This window comes from Hippoglossus stenolepis, chromosome 1, assembly GCF_022539355.2.
Source record: "Hippoglossus stenolepis isolate QCI-W04-F060 chromosome 1, HSTE1.2, whole genome shotgun sequence".
Lineage (NCBI taxonomy): Eukaryota > Metazoa > Chordata > Actinopteri > Pleuronectiformes > Pleuronectidae > Hippoglossus > Hippoglossus stenolepis.
In genome coordinates this window covers 19,528,648-19,546,853 of record NC_061483.1, presented here as the reverse complement: position 1 = coordinate 19,546,853, position 18,206 = coordinate 19,528,648, and the positions used below count along the sequence as shown (strand labels likewise).

Here is an 18,206-nt window from a genome sequence, read left to right as displayed (position 1 = left end):
TTGTTTTAGATTTTTTTTATGGTCATTGGTTTGGTCTTGGGTGCATCTTTCTTTATCATTTCCATTGCAATGGCAGGAGACAGCTGGTCAACCTCTGTGGATAAACCATCCCACCTGGTTTCTTGCTGGGAATTCTTGTTAATATTATGACAAAATTACTCATAGTGGCTTATGGGAACATCGTTCATTTTCTAAATAGCCAATATTTATAAATTGCTAAATAACAATAATAGTTTATACATGGCTGATAGTAATTTGGTCTTTGATCTTCACTTTTATCGTTTCACAAAACATTTGTTTGTACAGCTGTCCTTGTTAGAACTCAGCACTTCTTAACATGTTCAATTCATGCCTAACCTTGACCTCACATTCTATCACTAATCTTAACCAGGAGCTCTGAAATGGCATTTTCCCACCTTAGGACAGGGCTTTGTTTCCCATGCGATTACTGTCCTTTTTAAAAGGCTATAAAAAAAGTTACAAAAACATGTTTACAAACAAAACTTGCTTCTGATGTTGGACAAAACATCGCTCAAAAAACAGTCCCAATTGTGTTTCCACTTCCACACATTCAATGTTGTAAAACTAAATATGAAGACCCATCCCTCAGCACGTCTTCTGATTTTGTGGGTTGAGCTGCCTTGAAGTGGACACGTGAGATGGACAGAATTCACCAAAGACTGTTATGTGGTTTACACTGTTGTTTGGTTTGCACTGTAACTCTGTAGCCGGTAAAGGTTATGTGAATAAACACACACGAGAGGTGCAGAAATCTCCAGACTGTTAAATCCCATGGACTCCTCCAGCCTCACGCACATTCATGACTAAAATCATGTCATGACTAATGATTTGTCATGATTTCATGACTAAAATCGTGCATAAAATCAAACAAGAGGCTTTGCATTTACAATTGATTATGGGTTACAATAAATATTTCAGTGCCCAAACTAAGTCTCGTGGAAACCTTTTTCAAAACAGGGAATGATCTCACTGGAGAAAATGTGGGGAAAGCCCATGTTTTTTAAATGAGATATTCACCAATGAATATGGTTTTAATGTTTGAATCCCCACAGGTTATTTTTGAAAGGAAAGACAATCTCCTACTTTTAAACAATCAGGGCTTTTACCAGAAATGTCTTGGGAAGTAAAAGCTTCATCAGATGAAGTTGAAGACCTTGTGTGGGTGGGGTGGTGGGAGCATTACGTGTATGTGCCCATGACACGTTGGTAGTTCCGCTCGGAGCAGCTGTCTGCTGCTGTACCCTCGGAGCTGGCATCGCTGACTCACAACCTCATGTGATCTCAGATTGTGCATCTTTCTGAATGAACAGTAAAGAGACAATCGAAATAATACATGTGTATGATAAGATAGTTATCTGATGAATATACTAAAACTAAAGTGCCACTACAGACTTTATTAAAGGCATTTTTTAATATCAAAACCCTTTTTATATTAGATAAGAGAAATGCAGTATGACTTGGGACGAAAGCCCCCAGTTGGAAATGAACCAGGGATATTAGGTCCACAAGACCCTCTGTCACCTCTGAGTTCTCTCGTGTCCAATTTGACTAACTCTGCTCCTTGGTACTCCTGATGGCGGCAGAGTCTTTACGCTGACGCACCGTTCTGCTGCTGTGTGTGGTTTTTCACTGGTGTTAATGTAGAGATCAGTGTGTGTGGAGCTCAGCCATAGAGCCAAGAATAGTATCCACTATATCATGACTACAATTTTCTGGATATGTGGGTAAAAGAAAGACGAGATGAAGATGATGTTACATGAGCATAAATGTGACTTACTTACTTACTGACTTAGACGTAAACTGCAGGAGACTTTCTACTGTGTGAGTGTGAGCCGAGTATATGATGTGATGTGTGTGTCTGTGGTCCTGTGTGGAGGTTGCGGTATCTTTTTGCCATGTGTTTTTAATTTTGACCTCTACTAAAGGAAGCTCTGTTTTTGTGCGTTTGTCAATCAGGGTTACACAAACACTGCTTGACAGATTAAACTTGGTGGAAGGATGTGGTAATAGAAAGGGAAGAACACAGTAAATTTTGGTGTGGATCTGGATCAGGTGGCGGATCAGGGAATTTATTTTTTTTCCGATTTCTTTAACATTGTGAGATAGGGAACATTTTCCTTGATATCTCAGGTTGAGATTGAGAATATAGGACAAAATGTTAATTACCCCTTTGTGAGTCTCAGGTCAGGTCTTAGGGTGGTGGTGACAATATGTGTTGGGACTGTAAGTCACTGGCCCAGTCCACCAACATCTCTCAGTCTCGGGCTTTCTCCAACTGACCACTCCTGGTCAGTGGAGGAGGCCCTTTCTGTCCCTGTTCCCCTCACGGCAAAATGTTGTCCTCTGAATTGCGTTTGATGTTTTTGATGGCAAGGTATTGTTAGCAGTCTTCTTTGTTTCTATTGTTGCTGCAAGGCATTTGAGTACCTGGTTGTGTCTCCACTTATACCTACCTTTGGAGAGACTTATTTTACAACCAGTGAGGTTGTGCCTGAGGGTAGCTGGTAGCCTGAGTGGTAAGGATGGATTTTCATGCAGCCACTGCTGTAGGTTTTTGGGTTAGGGAAGCACGTCATATGTTGCTCTAAGCAGGAAGCTAATCCTGCTTGCTTACATTCGCCACAGGTCCTTCCAGCTGATCTTTCTTTTCTCTATGCTCTCCCATTTCATCCACTGCCCCTGTCTGTCTTGAGAGACAGCCTTTGCTCACCTTGCTGCCTCTTCCTGACGCCAGATTTCCAGGACTACCAGTTTTTGACTTGTTCCACAGGGGTCCACTCTGACCTAGGCCCAAACCTCCTTTTCCCTGTTGAACGTGGCCCACAATGTCAGCATGTTGGAGTTCTGCTTTTGCTTGTCTAGTTGCATCTTTTGGTGTCCATTTCCGTCCTGTTGTCAATGATGGTCCAACAGCCAGTATAGATTGGTCTCGGGACTCAGAGAGGGTCATCTCCAGCCTTGTTTTGGTGCATTTAACCTCCTCTACAAGACTTGAGATAGGCAGCTCAAGGATGCCGTGTCCTTACAGGCTGATGCTGCTCAGACATCTTGGGACTCCTAACCACTTTCTCACATAGGAGTTGATCATTCTCTCCATATTCTCAACTCTTGTGATAGGAACGTCAACAACTGTAAGTGGCCACATCAGTCGTTGTAACAGGCTAAACTGTAAGCACCAGAGCTTTAGCTTGCCAGGTAGCATGGAGTGGTCGATGTTCTTAAGGCCACTGTTGATGTCCAGCTACAGTTGCTGGACCTGCTTGCAGTCTTTAAGACTTGCATCATAGAATCGTCCAAGGCTTTTTATAGGTTTCTCAGACACTGTTAAAATTGGTTCTCCATTAATGTAAACCAATGGTATGATCTCTTATCTTTGCTTGTTGAGATGCTTTTTGATTTTGATGGATTGATCCTCATTCTGGCCCATGTGATGTTGTCTTCAAGTTTCCCTAGCAACCGTCTGGTGCATGGTGCTGTTGTGGTCAGGGTTGTCATGTTGTCCATGTAGGCCCTGATTGGTGTTAATCGGACCCCTGACTTTTGTCGCTCGCCACCTATTACCTTTTTTCATAGTCAATGCTAGTGGGGAGATAGTGCAGCCAGCCATGATGCCCACTTCGAGACGCTGCCATATGTTGGTAAAATCTGGTGTTGTGAAGCAGAATTGCCCAGAGGACACTATGTGGTATTGACCCAAATGCATTAGCGAGATCAAGGAAGATGACATGTAGATCTTTCTTCTCACTTTTGGCTGATTGGATTTGAGGTCCTCAGGGTTCCTCTCTTCTTTATGGTGAGGAGAGATTTCAAGAACTTGAAGGGGTCTTTGAATAAACAGGTTCTTGCTCGTTTCTTTCTTTTCCGAGCTGTTCTTAGGTGCTCTGCTCGCCTTAAGGTTGTCAGTCGGCTCTTGATGTTCTCCTGCAGTATGTTAATTCCCTCCTTCTGTTCCTCTGATGCTTTCTTCCACTGCTTTTTAAAGCTGCCTCCTCTCTTGTACTAGGTATTCGATTTCCAGCTGCCTTCTGGACTTGGTTTCCATTGTTGGTGTTATCCGGTTTTTCTGTGTCACTCCAAAATGTTCCGCTCCTTAGTCATAGATGATGCTACCCATCCTTTCAAGTTTTGTCTCAACTGTACCCTTTATCTTTTCCAGGATAGTGCTTAGGTCTGCAATGATGGCCTCCCATTTAGCTTTTTCTGAAGCTCCAGGCCAGTTTACCTTTGGTTTGTTTTGTAAAGGTTTCTTCTCCATTGTTGGTTTTCCTTGCTGAGTGGGCTTTAGAGGCTCTTCTGCTACGGCCTCTGTGCTTGAGAGAACTTCCTCAGATACAGGGGGGCTGATGTCCTGCAAACTTTGGTTCAAGTCCGGTAGCTGGACTTCACTCTGCTGACGTGATTGACTACTGATCAATGCGAGATCATTGCTCTCTTTCGATCAAGCACTTCTTCTTTCCTTGGTGTATTTTCAGGCCCTTTGCCGATGTTATTTTCCTCCAGCCAAATCCTATAATAATGAGTGGATCTTAATAGAAGAAATCTGGCATATTTATTAAACCAATCAATCCATTTTATTTGTATAGCCCATATTCACAAATTGAATATGGGCTTTACAAGGGACTGTTATTTACAAGTGTGACCAATTTGGTTCAGATCTAAATAAAAATCTATTTTCATATCTTGTAAGGTGGCTGTTGGCCCTTGGCGGAGTATTGCACCCTCTTAATGCCATTCTAGTTATTATTGGAACTCAGACCATAAAAATTGGAGTACTGCTGTGGTACACATGAAAAATGCTTTGTCCTTATACGTGTCATTTACTGAGGGCTTGGAGTTGGTCAGTTGGTTCAACCCCTGAAATACTCCATAATTGTACAATAGATTTCCATGATATTTTCGACACATACATAATCCACATCCATAATGATTGGTGAACCCCTGACCCTTCCTCCAGCTCCAATAGCAGGTTGACGTTTGTATTTCAGAGTGAACAAAATTTTATTTGTATGGAAGGGATTTTTACAATCAACATCAGAGCCTCACAGAGCTGCCGGCATGGCTGCAAACGTATTTTAGCTTTTAAAAACCCAGAAAATGTCAGTACATCAGTGCGCCTGCTCTGTTGCAGCTGTAAAGATAAGAACTAGATGCATTTATTCAGAAAAGTAGTTCCCTGCCTTCGTGGTGTGTTGTTGCAGTCCTTCTGCTTGTGTAGAGATTATGATGAATCCACCTTGCATGTGAAAAAAGATCTGTGCTGGAAGGTAGCACAGAACGTTAGCTATGGCAGAACCCAACTGTTTTAATGTTATGTCAAACTGGCATGCAGCTGCCTAGTCCGCTTCAGTCCGTTTGATGTTTGCTGTGTGTGTGTGTTTATGTAAGTGTGTGTGTCGCCAGGACATTTTGGCATCAGTTGCTGCAATAATAAAAATTGCAAATGTAACCTTGAGTATCAGTTTCAGGCACTTACAAGTGCAATCTTATAAAGTCCCAATGCACATTGAGGCATTTAAAGATTTGAGTGAGAAGGCCTGACCTGAGTTTGGCTCTTAGGGAAAATGCCCACTCATCTCTTTGTTTGACCTCATTACGAGGATGATTGCATCAGCATTGGCCACTTTTTCTGCCTGTTTTGGTCCTGATAACTTTATTGTTATTTCAACTACCTCAGCAACAATGTCTGGTTTAAAATGCTGTGTTCTCATGCTTATTAAAAAATGTTGTTTCACACGACCAGCATTTTTATAAATGTATATTGTATTTGCATTAATACAATCCCTTAATTTGATTTCGTAAAGTGTGTGGGTGTGCATGTGTGCATGTGTGTGTGCTTGTGCGCATGCCAAGGGAGACCCTCTTTGCTTTGCAAATATAACCTGTTCAGATATAACCTGTTTTCTTTCAATATAAATATTATTTTGTGAATTTGTGAATCACAAGTCATATATTTTATTTGTCTTTTGTTTTTATGGCTCCATAGTGGTGACAGCAATAGCTGTGGGTATGATGCTGACCGTGAACGCGATATCTCAGGGAAGCCTGTAGGGAATTTCTTCAAATTTGGCACAAACGTTGACTTGGACTCGAGCATTAATTGGAATTTGGTTGTCAAAAGTCAAGATCAATGTGACCTCACCTCCTTCCCATTCTTGTCAACACAATCAGGAATGCCTGGGGGAATTTTACCTCGCACTAAACAACCTTTTTGACCATAACTCAAGCATTCATACCCTAAAATACACTTCATACCTTTGATGAAATTCTTTAGTCACAATTATAGGCATCAGGCAACTTGACTGGTTGACGGAGGTATATCTACATTTATATATATTTATATAAATCTCCCTCCTATTCCACATGGGGGTGTCATGTTTTCCTCAAGCTCGGGTACTCTACCAGAGGCCTGGGAGTTTGAGGGTTCTGTGCATTATCTTAGCTGTTCCTGCACTCTTCTGGGCAAAGGCTTTAGATGTTGTACCTGGGATCTGCTAGAGCCACTCACCCAGTTTGGGGGTCACAGCTGCTCCTATTCTGTTTGGCTTGGTTATGCTCTTTCCTTTTCAGGAAGTGGCAGCAGAGGGGAGGGTTCCCTCTAATTCTCCCACTACCACAGGGATCACAATGCATTTCACCTTCCACATCTGTTACAGCTGTTCTTCCAGCCCTTCTACTTCTCCATCTTCTCATGCTCCTTTTTCCTGATGTCACTGTCTGCTGGGATGGCCACATCTATCCCTACTGCCATCTTCTGTTCTTTGTCCACCACCACTATTTTCCGGTTGGTTAGCCAGCAAGCGGCCCAGGTGACGTCTGGGCCGGTATGACTCTACTATTTACTACTATTACTACTACTCTACTACTATCCGGTATGACAACTTAAGGAGGCAAGAGTGAACCCTCTCCTCAAGAAAAAAACACCCTCAACCCGTCTGAAATAAACTGCCCTCCTTGCTGTCAGCAACTTCTCACTGCTAGATTTGCCTCTCTCTCCTCTGTGGTCACCCTTCTCGACCTTTCTGCTGGGTTTGACACGGTGTATCACCAGATCCTTATTTCCTCCCTTCACGATCTGGGTTGGTCTTTCTGCTAGTGCCATCCGACCTTTGCAGCTCGACTGGTCTTCAACCTACCTAAGTTCTCTCACACTCATAGACTGTATATAAAGAGCTCAAACTACACCGCTCCTCTGCTCCCTTCACTGCTTACCAGTGGCTGCCCGCATCCGCTTCAAGACACTAGTTCTTGCGTACTGTGTTGTGAACGGATCGGGCTGTATATATATATATATATATATACACAGTTGGATGGCCTAGAGCAACCGACTTCAAAATCAAAACGTGTTTTGGGTCATAACACAAGAAACTAAATGCATACATTTTCAGACAAATATTTTAATATAATAAAATAAAGTTTTAACTATTAGTTTTAAGTGCAATGATTTGTCTGTATGTAATGCCTGTGTCTTTTCTCCTTTTCTTCTGGAGTGCTGAAAATAAGCTTGCACTCTGCACAATGACACCACAGAGAATCAATCAGTAAAAAGGGGATATGGCTGCAAGGTGATAATTCTAGTTTTTCAATTTATTTGACATTTGTTTAATTCCGACACCTTGTGCACACAACACACTACTTGGCACCAAAAGTTGGAAAGTTCACATTGTGATCTGATTAGTCCCACAGGACTAATTTTAAATGGGTGACTGTGGAATGGTGTGTGGCAGTAGTATTTCCATTGCACAGTTGCCAGGGAAAATAATGTAGGCCTACTACTGCCCTGTGGACAGCCAGAGGGGTGGCAGAAACTTTAGAGTGCAGTGGAGATAAAAAAGCGTGACAAGCACATGGTGTGCAGGGTGGAGAGATGGCTTAGTATGGAGTTGTCAACAAAGCGTCAGCTGAGGGTTGGGCGGCTCAGCTACGTCCCTGTGTAGAATTAAAAAAGATAGAAGAGTACAGATTTTCTTCTTTAGTGTCTGGACAGTGGCTTTTTTCTGTAACTGTAAGAATGCAGTGGAAAACTGGGTTGACATGTAGTATGTGCTGCACTGTCAACCATGGTTATACAGTAGTTTAACCTTTAACTCTACAATTCTGAATTACTGCACTTGTTTTCTTCCTCAAATGTCTTAACGCATAAGCGCCATCTTTGTCTTTCTATTTTCTAATTGTACATGACCTTGACCTCTGACCTTCCTGCAAGAGAAATACAAAGTAAAACACGCTCGCTGAGAGAATTCAGTTGTCATTCTAAGTTTAAATAATGCTGTGGTTGCAAATAAAAAATCTGACTTCTACTCTTCCATCTTCTCATGATGTGAACAGCTATAGTGGATCTGTTTGCCATAGTTCTGTGGCCTCTCACTGGTGCTTTGTGGGCCGGTCTCAGCGCCCCTCCATAACAGGTCATGGAATCTCTGACGTTAGATGCCAGCCCTCCTAATATGCACCTGTCCCTTTGCGTCACGCCATGCTCCCAATATGAAAAGCGTGTGATTGTTTTCCGAATGAGACAGTGTGCGTAGATAGTGGACTGGGACTATATATCCTCCATGGAGGTTCTGTTCCCATTTCAGCTGCAAACAGACTCACAACTTCAGATTGCACACCACGGGATACTGCTTTTTTTTGCTTCTCTTCCAATATAACATGGAGGTAAGAGGATATTTCTTCACGATTTACATGTTTAGGCTATGAAGATAGTGCCGATTATTATGACTCGGCTTTCGGTGATATGTAAAATAGGCAAGTGCTCGTACTTTTTTGTCCTTATTTTTGTAGTAGCTGACTTAATGTAATGTATATTGAAAGTATACATTTGATCTAATCGAAGTGCTTAATATACATAAAAAAGGAATGCTTTAAACTGGAGCATAAGAGATTACGTTATGTGCATTTGGTTTTTGCTCAAATCTAATGTTATTTGTCCCATATTCACAAATCACAAAGAGCTTAACAATTTGTATAAGATGCATCGTCTGTCCTTAACCCTCGACAAGGGTAAAAACTATCAAAAAACCTTTTAACAGGGGAATAATATGCAGAAACCTCAGGGAGTGAGGGATCCCTCTCCCAGTGCAATAGATGATGCGTTTAACAGAGCAACAAGATAACAATATTTAAAGCATTCACGAGACAAATAGAAAAGTATATCAATGTTTAAGCTTTTATGCAAAAAGTGCTCTGTGCCATTCTTCAATCTTCTTACCTGAGCAGAACTTCTGACTGAGCTGTGTTCTCTCTAGGCATCACCTTGTGCCCAGATAGTTACTAGCCACACAGCATCTCTGTTGATGAGCCTGAACCTCCAAAGACAGCGAGCTCAGTTCTGTGACTGTGTGGTCAGACAGAGGCAGAGCCCAGGTCAACTGTATCCTGCACACAGGTGAGCAACATCTTAACAACCAAACATATCCACATGTACAGTAAATATTAGGAAATATTGTTTAGATTGGGAGTTGTATGTCTAACTTAATAATGTTTTTGCGGCATCACAATTCTAGTTGCTCTTTGCTCCTGCAGGTGTGTCCTGGCAGCTTCTAGTCCAGTGCTTTCATCTATCTTGTCCTCCTCTGGTGCCCTGGTGGAACTGCAGGCACCTTGTCTGACTGGTTCTGTGCTGGCTCTTCTTTTGGACTACATTTATACTGGGAATTTGCCATTCTCACGAATCCAGCAGTACTACTACAGCTTGCTCACTAGCGCTTGCTACCTGCAGATGGATGAACTGCAAGAGGCTTTAAGGGCATGGCAGAAGACTAAGGCGAGTGATGCAGATAAAACAAATGTTTCCACCGGAAATGAGAGTGAGCTGTGTAGAAACGTTATCTGTACAGCTACAACAAACTCCTGTAGTAAGCATCTACCTTCAACATGCAGCGTGGATGCATTACCAAGACAGGAGGAAACAGGAGGGCCGCTGGAGAGAGTGGATCATCCGTATTCATGTGATGAAGTGCAAATGCATTCAACGAGTTTGGATTCCTGTATTAAAAGCACAAAAACAGATATAAGTGGTATAAATGGTACAAACGGCTGTAGTAGCAGCTGTATTTTAAGTAACTGCAGTAGTATATCAGAGGACTACTCTGATGGTGTCAACGCTGGAAAGTGCACACCACTAAATTATCTGACACCTCAAGATTTCATTCAAAATATCCCTGACTCCGCTGAAGAGCATATAGTGTCCGAAGTGGACAAAGAGGTGCAGAAGGATCAGTTTCATTCAGCTGGCACAGAGACCTGGCAGACGAGCACAGAAGAGGAGCTGGAGAGGAAAGTGGAGGACAAGAGGAAGTCATCATCCCCCCCTTCTTCATCGCCACATCCGTACTGTGAGGCAGTGCCTGTCATACGCCACAGCAGTACAGCAGATATGCACCAGCTGGCAGAGGTGCCTCCGTACCATTCAATATCCAAGGCCTCAGTCGATTCCAGCAGAGCTGCCATCCCACGATTAGCAAGCAAAGACATTGATGACATTGCTGAGGGTGTTACTACTAAGCACAAAAATCACCATGGGGAACAGGATCAGGATGACAGAATCTGTGAGTACGTGACAGGAACACAGAGTTTGGATAACAAGAATAGCTCAGATCACTGCGCAGAACAGGATATATGCTACAGATCTAGTAGAGATCAATCCGACACGTTAGAACAACAATACAGCAGCAATGGAGATTATTTTATGAAACAAAATGATGAACATGTGGACAATGGATTATCCCACAATACGGATCATAATAACCACCACGCTCACTGTGATTCCTTTCAGAGTAAAGATCACACAAAATATCTTGGAGATGATTCAGTGCCACAGAATAAGATTTGCGGCAAATTCATCAGGGGATTGAAGCATAAAGCTGAGCTCAGTTTCGATGATTTACCCTCCAAACATCAACAACTGGACTGGTCTGACGGTCCCAACGTCTCAACGTCAGCTGCAGCAGAGGAGACGGTCTCCCAAGACCTGAGAGACGCAGCTCCACTTCCTGAGGAGATGTCGGACACAGGAAGTGGCTCTCAGGGGGACGCCAATGACAAACAAAGTTATTCCAGCAGGGGTCCGGCTAAAATGGATAGACAGGAGCTCCATTGTAACCTCTATGAATCAAGGAAAGATTGGTTCCCAACACTGCACAGAGCCCAGACAAGCACATACGATACTGTCTCTGCCCAGCAGGAAAATGAGTCTGTCAGAGAGAAAAGAGCTACTGCTGCTTTGGATAATGTCACTGGTCGTCTGTTTGACTTTGAACGCCGCACATCACTGGAACTCTCAGAAATCACAGAGCCACGCTTAACTTTTACAAAGCCAGGGGACAGCAACATGTCTGATCTCATGTGTAGTGTGGTAGGACAGTCATACCACGGACATCTTCATTACCACTGCCTACGCCACGAGGACACACGCTTATTGTACAGAGACTCTGATCACAAACCCTCTCACCCTGATTATTCAAACCAGTCCAGTGATGAAGAGGAGGAGGAGGCCAACACAGGTCGCAGGTCTCTGAGGCCGCACTTTGCTACAGAAACCACAGACCAGGTTCTACTGCTTGACATTAGTGCGAAACCTGCGGAGTTGCTTGTGGCTTACAAACACAAATCAGACGACATCGCTTTCTGCAAAAATGACATATTTGGGAGTGGGGTCAGAGAGCAACAGGATGAAGCTACATCTGTAGCAGGTGTTGAAAAGAAAAAAAGTAGGACTGCAGCAAGACTTGGGGCTAAGAGTTTTGATGAGTGCAAGAATGAATCTTGGGTCGGAAAGACAAATTTAGAAAGACCCGGTGATGGCGCCATTCAAAAAGCTGTCTCCAACCCTGAGGAGGGTGAAAGCCAGAGCGGCATTTTGGCAGCATGTTCACCTTCTTGTATACCAGACTGTGTACAAGCCTCCATATCATCTACCTTGTCTGTGTGCATACCAGCTACTCTCTCGGCCAGCATGCCAAGAAATATATCAGCCCATCTGTCAACACCACTCCACCAACCTTTCCAGTGTTCTCTGTGCGACCGCTCCTTCAGCCAGCGAGGCTCTCTGAATAGACATGTGCGGAGCCACCTTGGCGTACGGCCCTTTCCCTGCCCATGCTGCCCTATGACCTTTTCTCGCCAGTACCGAGTCACAGAGCACATGCGTGTTCACCAGCGGTTCACCCATGGGAATGACTTTCACAAGACCTCTGCTTCTTCGATTTGAGGGACAGTGTTCATTCAAATGTTTTGCTCTGTTTGCATTTAAGTTCAGGACAATTATACTTTTATTCCACATTTTACAAATACACAGAGAATTGGGGCATTTTGGTTCTGAGATTCAATTGAGAATTCGTGGGTGTCTATGCCCTCTAGAGGCCAATAGTCCAAGTAACGACAATAAACAATAAACACTGAACAATAAATGATTGAAAGCAGCTATTATCAGTATTTCTGTGTTACTAATGGAACACATGACTACTTACGTTCAGCAAATGGCCAGAGGATCGGACACCAAATGAATGTTTCTGTGTGTGCTTGATACATAAATAAGCAACTGTTTGCTTGTTGATTGTTCTCATATGCATTAAGCAAAGTATTACTGTAGTCTGCAGCAGAAGTGGTATAAATAAAATAATAATGCTTAAAATATACTTACATAACTTCCCACATATCAGAACTAAAGCAAAGAAAATGTCATACTGACCAGTGATGTGAATAAGTAATAAACCTTGTAGAAACTGGCACCAAGTGTTGAGACAGCATGTCAAACCTTTGTGAATACACAGTCCACTACACAAATAAAAGATGATAACGGTATTATATAGTATGAACTGAATTACTTTCTCCTTTATTGCTCTTGAGTTTACACGGTAAATATTGAATTGTTACAGGGATCTTGTAAAACAGTTGGTTTTCATACAAATTTTGTAGATTGTCAGGTAAGTGCTGTTCATAGTAAATGATTTAACAGTATTTTCATTGTTTTATAAATGCATTTCATTGTCTTTTTTGTTTATGAACAATTAAACCTTGTATGTGTTTGTATTTACAAACACATTATTTAATTTGTGTTAATCAAAAGTGAAAATGTGAAGTTGACAGCGTTAAATAAAGAAAAGTCCACATGTGGAGAGAGAGAGAGAGAGAGAGAGAGAGAGAGAGAGAGAGAGACTGACTACACGCCAGCAGAAATTGCTGGATTTATGTTTGTATTTAAGTTTCGTTTGCACCTAGTCTCTGAATAAAATGCTGAAAAGCAACTTGTTCGTCTCTGGCTGTGTGTGGGAGACACAGTGTAGCCCAACGTGGGGCGTCACTGTGGCAAATGACCATGCGACCGGGGTCTCACCACAACAGCCAGAGACGAACCACTCGCTTTTCAGCATTCTTTTATTAAATAAGGTGAAAACATAAACTCACAAAATGCTAAACTTAAGTCAGTCTCACACAAAATCAAAATGTCACCTTTGCAAACGCACAGGAGGGACACACATGATATGTCATGATATGAATACCACTGCACTCCCTGTTCTCTTTTGGTATGTCTCGCGTTCTATCTTCTATGAAGAGAGGACAGTGTGTTAAGGTGTCACAGTGTTTGAGTTTATTGGAGTTGCTGTTTAAAGAAGAGCTTACATAGTAAAAAAAAAAACACATAAAAGTGTCATGGGCAGCCGGAGGTTTCAGTTTCACCCGGATTGTCGTCCTGTGGCGTAGCTGTGTAAACATAACACGGAAGTAAAGCAACGACACCTGCTGGCTGCAGAGTAAGCAGCAGGTCCTCTCTGATGATAAAGTAAAGTAATAAATCACAGAAACACCACACAGCAACACGTATCAGACATACATACAATATGTATTACCTTGTATATAAAGCTAGTTAGTACTGGTTAATATTTAGGGCTCAAGGATCATGTTGCTTCATAGTTCTCTTCTCACGTTGTCCCACTTCAGACGTTTATGTTGCGGCCTTCATTCTGCTGGAGTTTCAGTTGGTGCAGCCGTCATCATGACAACAGCCTGAAGAGATGAAAAAGTAAAGTAAAGGTTCTGATCAGACCTGGTGTTTACATCCGTCCTGAGAGATCCGATCCCAAATGGTCAGTGTTCAGTTGAATGTGTCTCCTGATCTCACTTACCCGCTCTATATGTTAAAACAAATGTCAATTGTGTTTGCGAGGACCAAATTATGTTGTTTTTACCTAGTCTGAGTTTACAGATGTGTATTTGTTTTTGTGTGTCTGTGAGTCGGCAGAGGGGCTGAGATAATCGAAGAGCTGTGTGCAGCTCTGCTATGAAATATTAATTTTACCCATTTGAAAAAAGTGTCAAACCTAATGTGGTGTTCAGTGGTGACATTGAGAAATGTAAAAATATCTTCGGTGTATTGTGAAATGGGTCAGAGACGTTAGCTGAGTACGTGGTCCTTCGTATGTGGACCAGGACGCATTTTCGTTCACACAGCGAAAAACAACGTGGCCACATGTGTCACAGACCACCTGCTGATGTGATCTGAGTGATAAGATCTCAGGACACATTAGGGTGTGTTCACGCCTGCACTTAGCTTTGGCCACTAGTGATCGGATCACTCAGGAGGGATGTTGGCACAAACTACTGTATAAACAAGGTCTAATGCTTGACTGAAGTCCTCATTGGTCATGCTGCATCTTATGCTTAGTAAATATTGCGAGACTGTTCGCTTAGCGATTGGGACATTCAGGCCGGCCGTGGCTTAGGGGGTAGAGCGGTCGTCCTCGAACCGGAAGATCATGGATTCAGAGTCTTCCCCATCTGCATGCCGAAGTGTCCTTGGGGCAAGATACTGAACCCCGAATTGCCCCTCATGGAAAAAGTGCTGCCCAGAGATGCACTGTATGAATGTGTGTGTGAATGGCTGAATGGGAATAACCTGTACTGTGAAGCGCTTTGAGTGGTCATCAAGACTAGAAAAGTGCTGTATAAATACAGACCATTTACATTCAAAGTTCTCAGCACTGTCTGTAATAATGTGTGTGGAAGTGGGGGTTTCATGCTGATTTACCTGACTCTTTGTGGAACGCAGGGCAGCTCCAGCCAGAGTTGACATTACAATTAAAATAATTGCACCAGCAGAACTGTAGAATACAAAGATCCCCTCCAAGCTCTTTCCCATGTCCTAAACAAAAACACACATATCTCAGACATAATGTATGACACGTAGTATCACCCATACCTTGACTGTTGATACCATGATAAACACTGAAAAAGATCATTCATTGTATTCCTAACTAATCAGTAAATTAACTTTTCATTTTATATTAAACCAAGAGAAACCAACCGTATGATGTTTGTATACATTTTTCAGTACCATATAACAAAGCCTTAACAGAGAAATCTAAAAGGTTGATTTGTAACAAATAACAACAACAAATAACCATAAAATAAAAAATCACCTCATAATGTTCTGTCCATAATCCTTCTTCTGTTTCTGTGATGTTATAATTGTAAGCATAATGCCTGTAGTAGTGGCTGTGTACTAAATCGGGCAGGATGTGCAAGTCAGTCCACAATGTCGCCAGTATCGACACAATACTCAGAGCCAGAGATATGGTGACCTACATGCAGACACCAGCAGAGACAGACAGACAAACACTTAGAAATGTTGGTAATAGTTCACACAGTATGCAGACAACATGGAGAGCCCTGCAGACAAATCGGTGAATGAAATGATCTGTCATTGGTCAATGAATAAGAGCTGAAAATTACATTTCTGATCGGTTTAGTAGGAAAAGCCATGTCCGAAAGAGAAGGCTGATTTGAAACAATAATATATTTTAATCAACTGTTTTATCTGCAAGGCTCATGGTCCTAAAGTTGCCAGTAATGCTTTATAAATATAAAAACAGATCTTACTGTTTTCTTGGTTGGATTGTGCTCTGTCAGAATATACATAATCCCACACATGATGAACTGTGAAAGGAGGAGTAAAGATGTTTTATTATATTGCTTATATACAGTATAGATATTTCCTAAAGCTGATACTTAACTACTAACTATATTTTTGGTATAATTGTTATTCAGCAGTTTATAAATTGGCTATTTAGAAAAAAGAATCTGACACTATGGTCCAATTGTTATCAATAGCACAGCTGGAGCTGGAAGCGGGGTACACCCTGGCCAATATACAGAGACAAACAACCATTAACTCTCACATTCACACCTACAGTCATTAGAGTCTCCAATGAACCTAACCCCAATCTGCATGTATCTGTCCTGTGGGAGGAAGAACCTGGAGTAGCCCCAGAAAACCACTGAGATGTGCAAAGAACATGCAAACTCCACACAGAAACCAGGATTCAAACCGGCAAACTTCTTGTTGTGAAGAATGTTCGATGATAAACAATGCGAACCACTGTTCCATCACCTCTCACTCTGTGATCTAATGACCAATAATCCTCTTGTTGTAATACCAACCAGAATTCCCTGAATAATGACAGCTGGGTTGATTTTCCACATAGGCTCATCAGGGAGGTCGTCTAACATTGCAATTGAAATGATAAAGAAAGACGAGCCCAAGACCAACACAACGACCTGAAAGAAAATCAAAAACAGAGTCGAACATGACCTCTTCATTTCTTTTTTATTTACGCTTTTATTTATTTTCTCTGACAGCAGAATCATTATTTGTTACTTTTCTGCTTCTATTTGTGTGTGTGTGTGTGTGTGTGTGTGTGTGTGTGTGTGTGTGTGTGTGTGTGTCTCACGCCAATAGTCTTGGGTTGTCCTTTCATGAAGCGGTGTAAAGGTTTGCTGCCCCCCACTGTGGTGCCTTGAAGACTTGCATCATTCCCGCCTGGTCCACTCACAGTGTACAGCTCGGCAGACATTTTAAGGATTGAATTGATTGCTGTAGCAGAAAAATAAAATAAAAACACACTAAACACAGAATTTCTATATCTTGTTTCAGTTCACAATATTTCATCCTATATGACACGAGTTTGAGGCTCTTTTCGGGTTTCAGAAAATAACAAATTCACATTTTTTTAATTTTTCAATTCTGCAAAACCCGCTCTGGATCTTAACTCAATCTGGACATATTTCATTGAGGCCGGTTTTATTCCGATATTTATTTGTCTTCAATAGCCTTTTTACTTTAAAATTTGTTTTTATGTCTTCCTGCTTTAAAAAACAATATAAGGAACAAAATCAAATACAAGCAGTAGTGTGTGATTATGATGTGTATTTACAGTCACTTGCTTTTATTAGCTTTGTGTGTTTTATTTACTTATGCAGTGAGCAGCCCTAAGACTAAATTATATTATTATTATTAGTAGTAGTAGTAGTAGTGACAGCAGTAGTAGTAGTAGTAGTAGTAATAGTAGTAACATGGGCCTTATGACTTACTTATGTTGTGTGACACGTTGCACAATACAATTCCAACACATTCTCACGAGTGATTCTACAGCTCACATGAACCTCCGGAAACAGATCAACCGTAAAGACTAATTTTACTTCTTTAGCAGGAGGTGTTAACATGTGACAGTCCAGTAGAGCAGCTCGTATTACTTTATGGACTAAACACCCACTTACATACGGTTAAAATTGACGACAAAATAAATGGACTTATTGTGAAAATCCACGGAGTTATTAAGGTTGGTCAGAAAAGAGGTTTAATGGAGGTTTATCTGTTTCCATCGCAACAACAAACCCTCATGTCCATGTCAAGATAAACTCATTATCAACATGTGCTGAGAAACGCGTTTGTCCTGGAGGTAAAAATCAGTTTTTTTCAGAAGTTGAAGTGTTGTTATGAGCTGGACTCAGAGTCCTCACTTGACATCACACAACACTGTCAGCGCTCAGTCCCAAACCAAGCAGTGATACGAGGACATGCCAAACCCGCCCAGCTTCAAATGGGCTTCTGTAGTTTCTCGTCCTGATACCAAGGAAAACGTTGTTTTTCCGTCTGTTCTAAAATCACAGTGCAATGACAGATTATGTGATGATGCTAAGTGTGTAGTTGATTCGGAGTCACACCACAAACAAAGAGGTTTTTAAAACAAGAGAGGAGTCAGACCTGGTGCAGCTGTGAGCTCCGTGCTATGCTTCCCTGGGACGGTGCGTTCTCGTGCTCCTCGGAAAAAGACCATTTCCCGAGTTGTGATTTGTTTCTGCTTTTGATGCGTTCACGTGCTTTGAAGTCAGAATGTGGATACAACCTG

The 18,206-nt window shown here is 41.9% G+C and overlaps 2 protein-coding genes across 2 annotated transcripts; one reads left to right on the top strand and one right to left on the bottom strand.

Annotated features, from left to right (window-relative positions):
* The first annotated feature begins 7,388 nt into the window (after positions 1–7,388).
* Positions 7,389–12,918, top strand: LOC118104574. Its single transcript, XM_035151571.2, has 3 exons — positions 7,389–8,676; positions 9,267–9,406; positions 9,544–12,918. Exons 1-3 carry the CDS (start codon positions 8,671–8,673, stop codon positions 12,227–12,229), a joined length of 2,832 nt encoding a protein of 943 aa, XP_035007462.2. The 5' UTR covers positions 7,389–8,670; the 3' UTR covers positions 12,230–12,918.
* A 668-nt stretch (positions 12,919–13,586) lies between these two features.
* On the bottom strand, positions 13,587–18,206 carry si:ch1073-291c23.2 (uncharacterized protein LOC799862 homolog). Its single transcript, XM_035151602.2, has 7 exons — positions 18,062–18,206; positions 16,749–16,891; positions 16,459–16,575; positions 15,898–15,954; positions 15,438–15,599; positions 15,047–15,160; positions 13,587–14,025 (listed from the first exon to the last, which is right to left on the bottom strand). Exons 1-7 carry the CDS (start codon positions 18,132–18,134, stop codon positions 13,978–13,980), a joined length of 714 nt encoding a protein of 237 aa, XP_035007493.2. The 5' UTR covers positions 18,135–18,206; the 3' UTR covers positions 13,587–13,977.

What these genes read in the sequence shown, in the direction of transcription:
- LOC118104574 (XM_035151571.2), top strand. An exon ending in CAACTGTATCCTGCACACAG is followed by an intron (nt 9,407 to 9,543) that starts GTGAGCAACATC and finishes TTGCTCCTGCAG; the next exon opens with GTGTGTCCTGGCAGCTTCTA.
- si:ch1073-291c23.2 (XM_035151602.2), bottom strand. Translation starts at nt 18,134, where the DNA reads ATGGTCTTTTTCCGAGGAGCACGAGAACGCACCGTCCCAGGGAAGCAT. An exon ending in TCATTATTCAGGGAATTCTG is followed by an intron (nt 15,955 to 16,458) that starts GTTGGTATTACA and finishes CTCCTTTCACAG; the next exon opens with TTCATCATGTGTGGGATTAT. An exon ending in TGCGTTCCACAAAGAGTCAG is followed by an intron (nt 14,026 to 15,046) that starts GTAAATCAGCAT and finishes TCATCTCTTCAG; the next exon opens with GCTGTTGTCATGATGACGGC.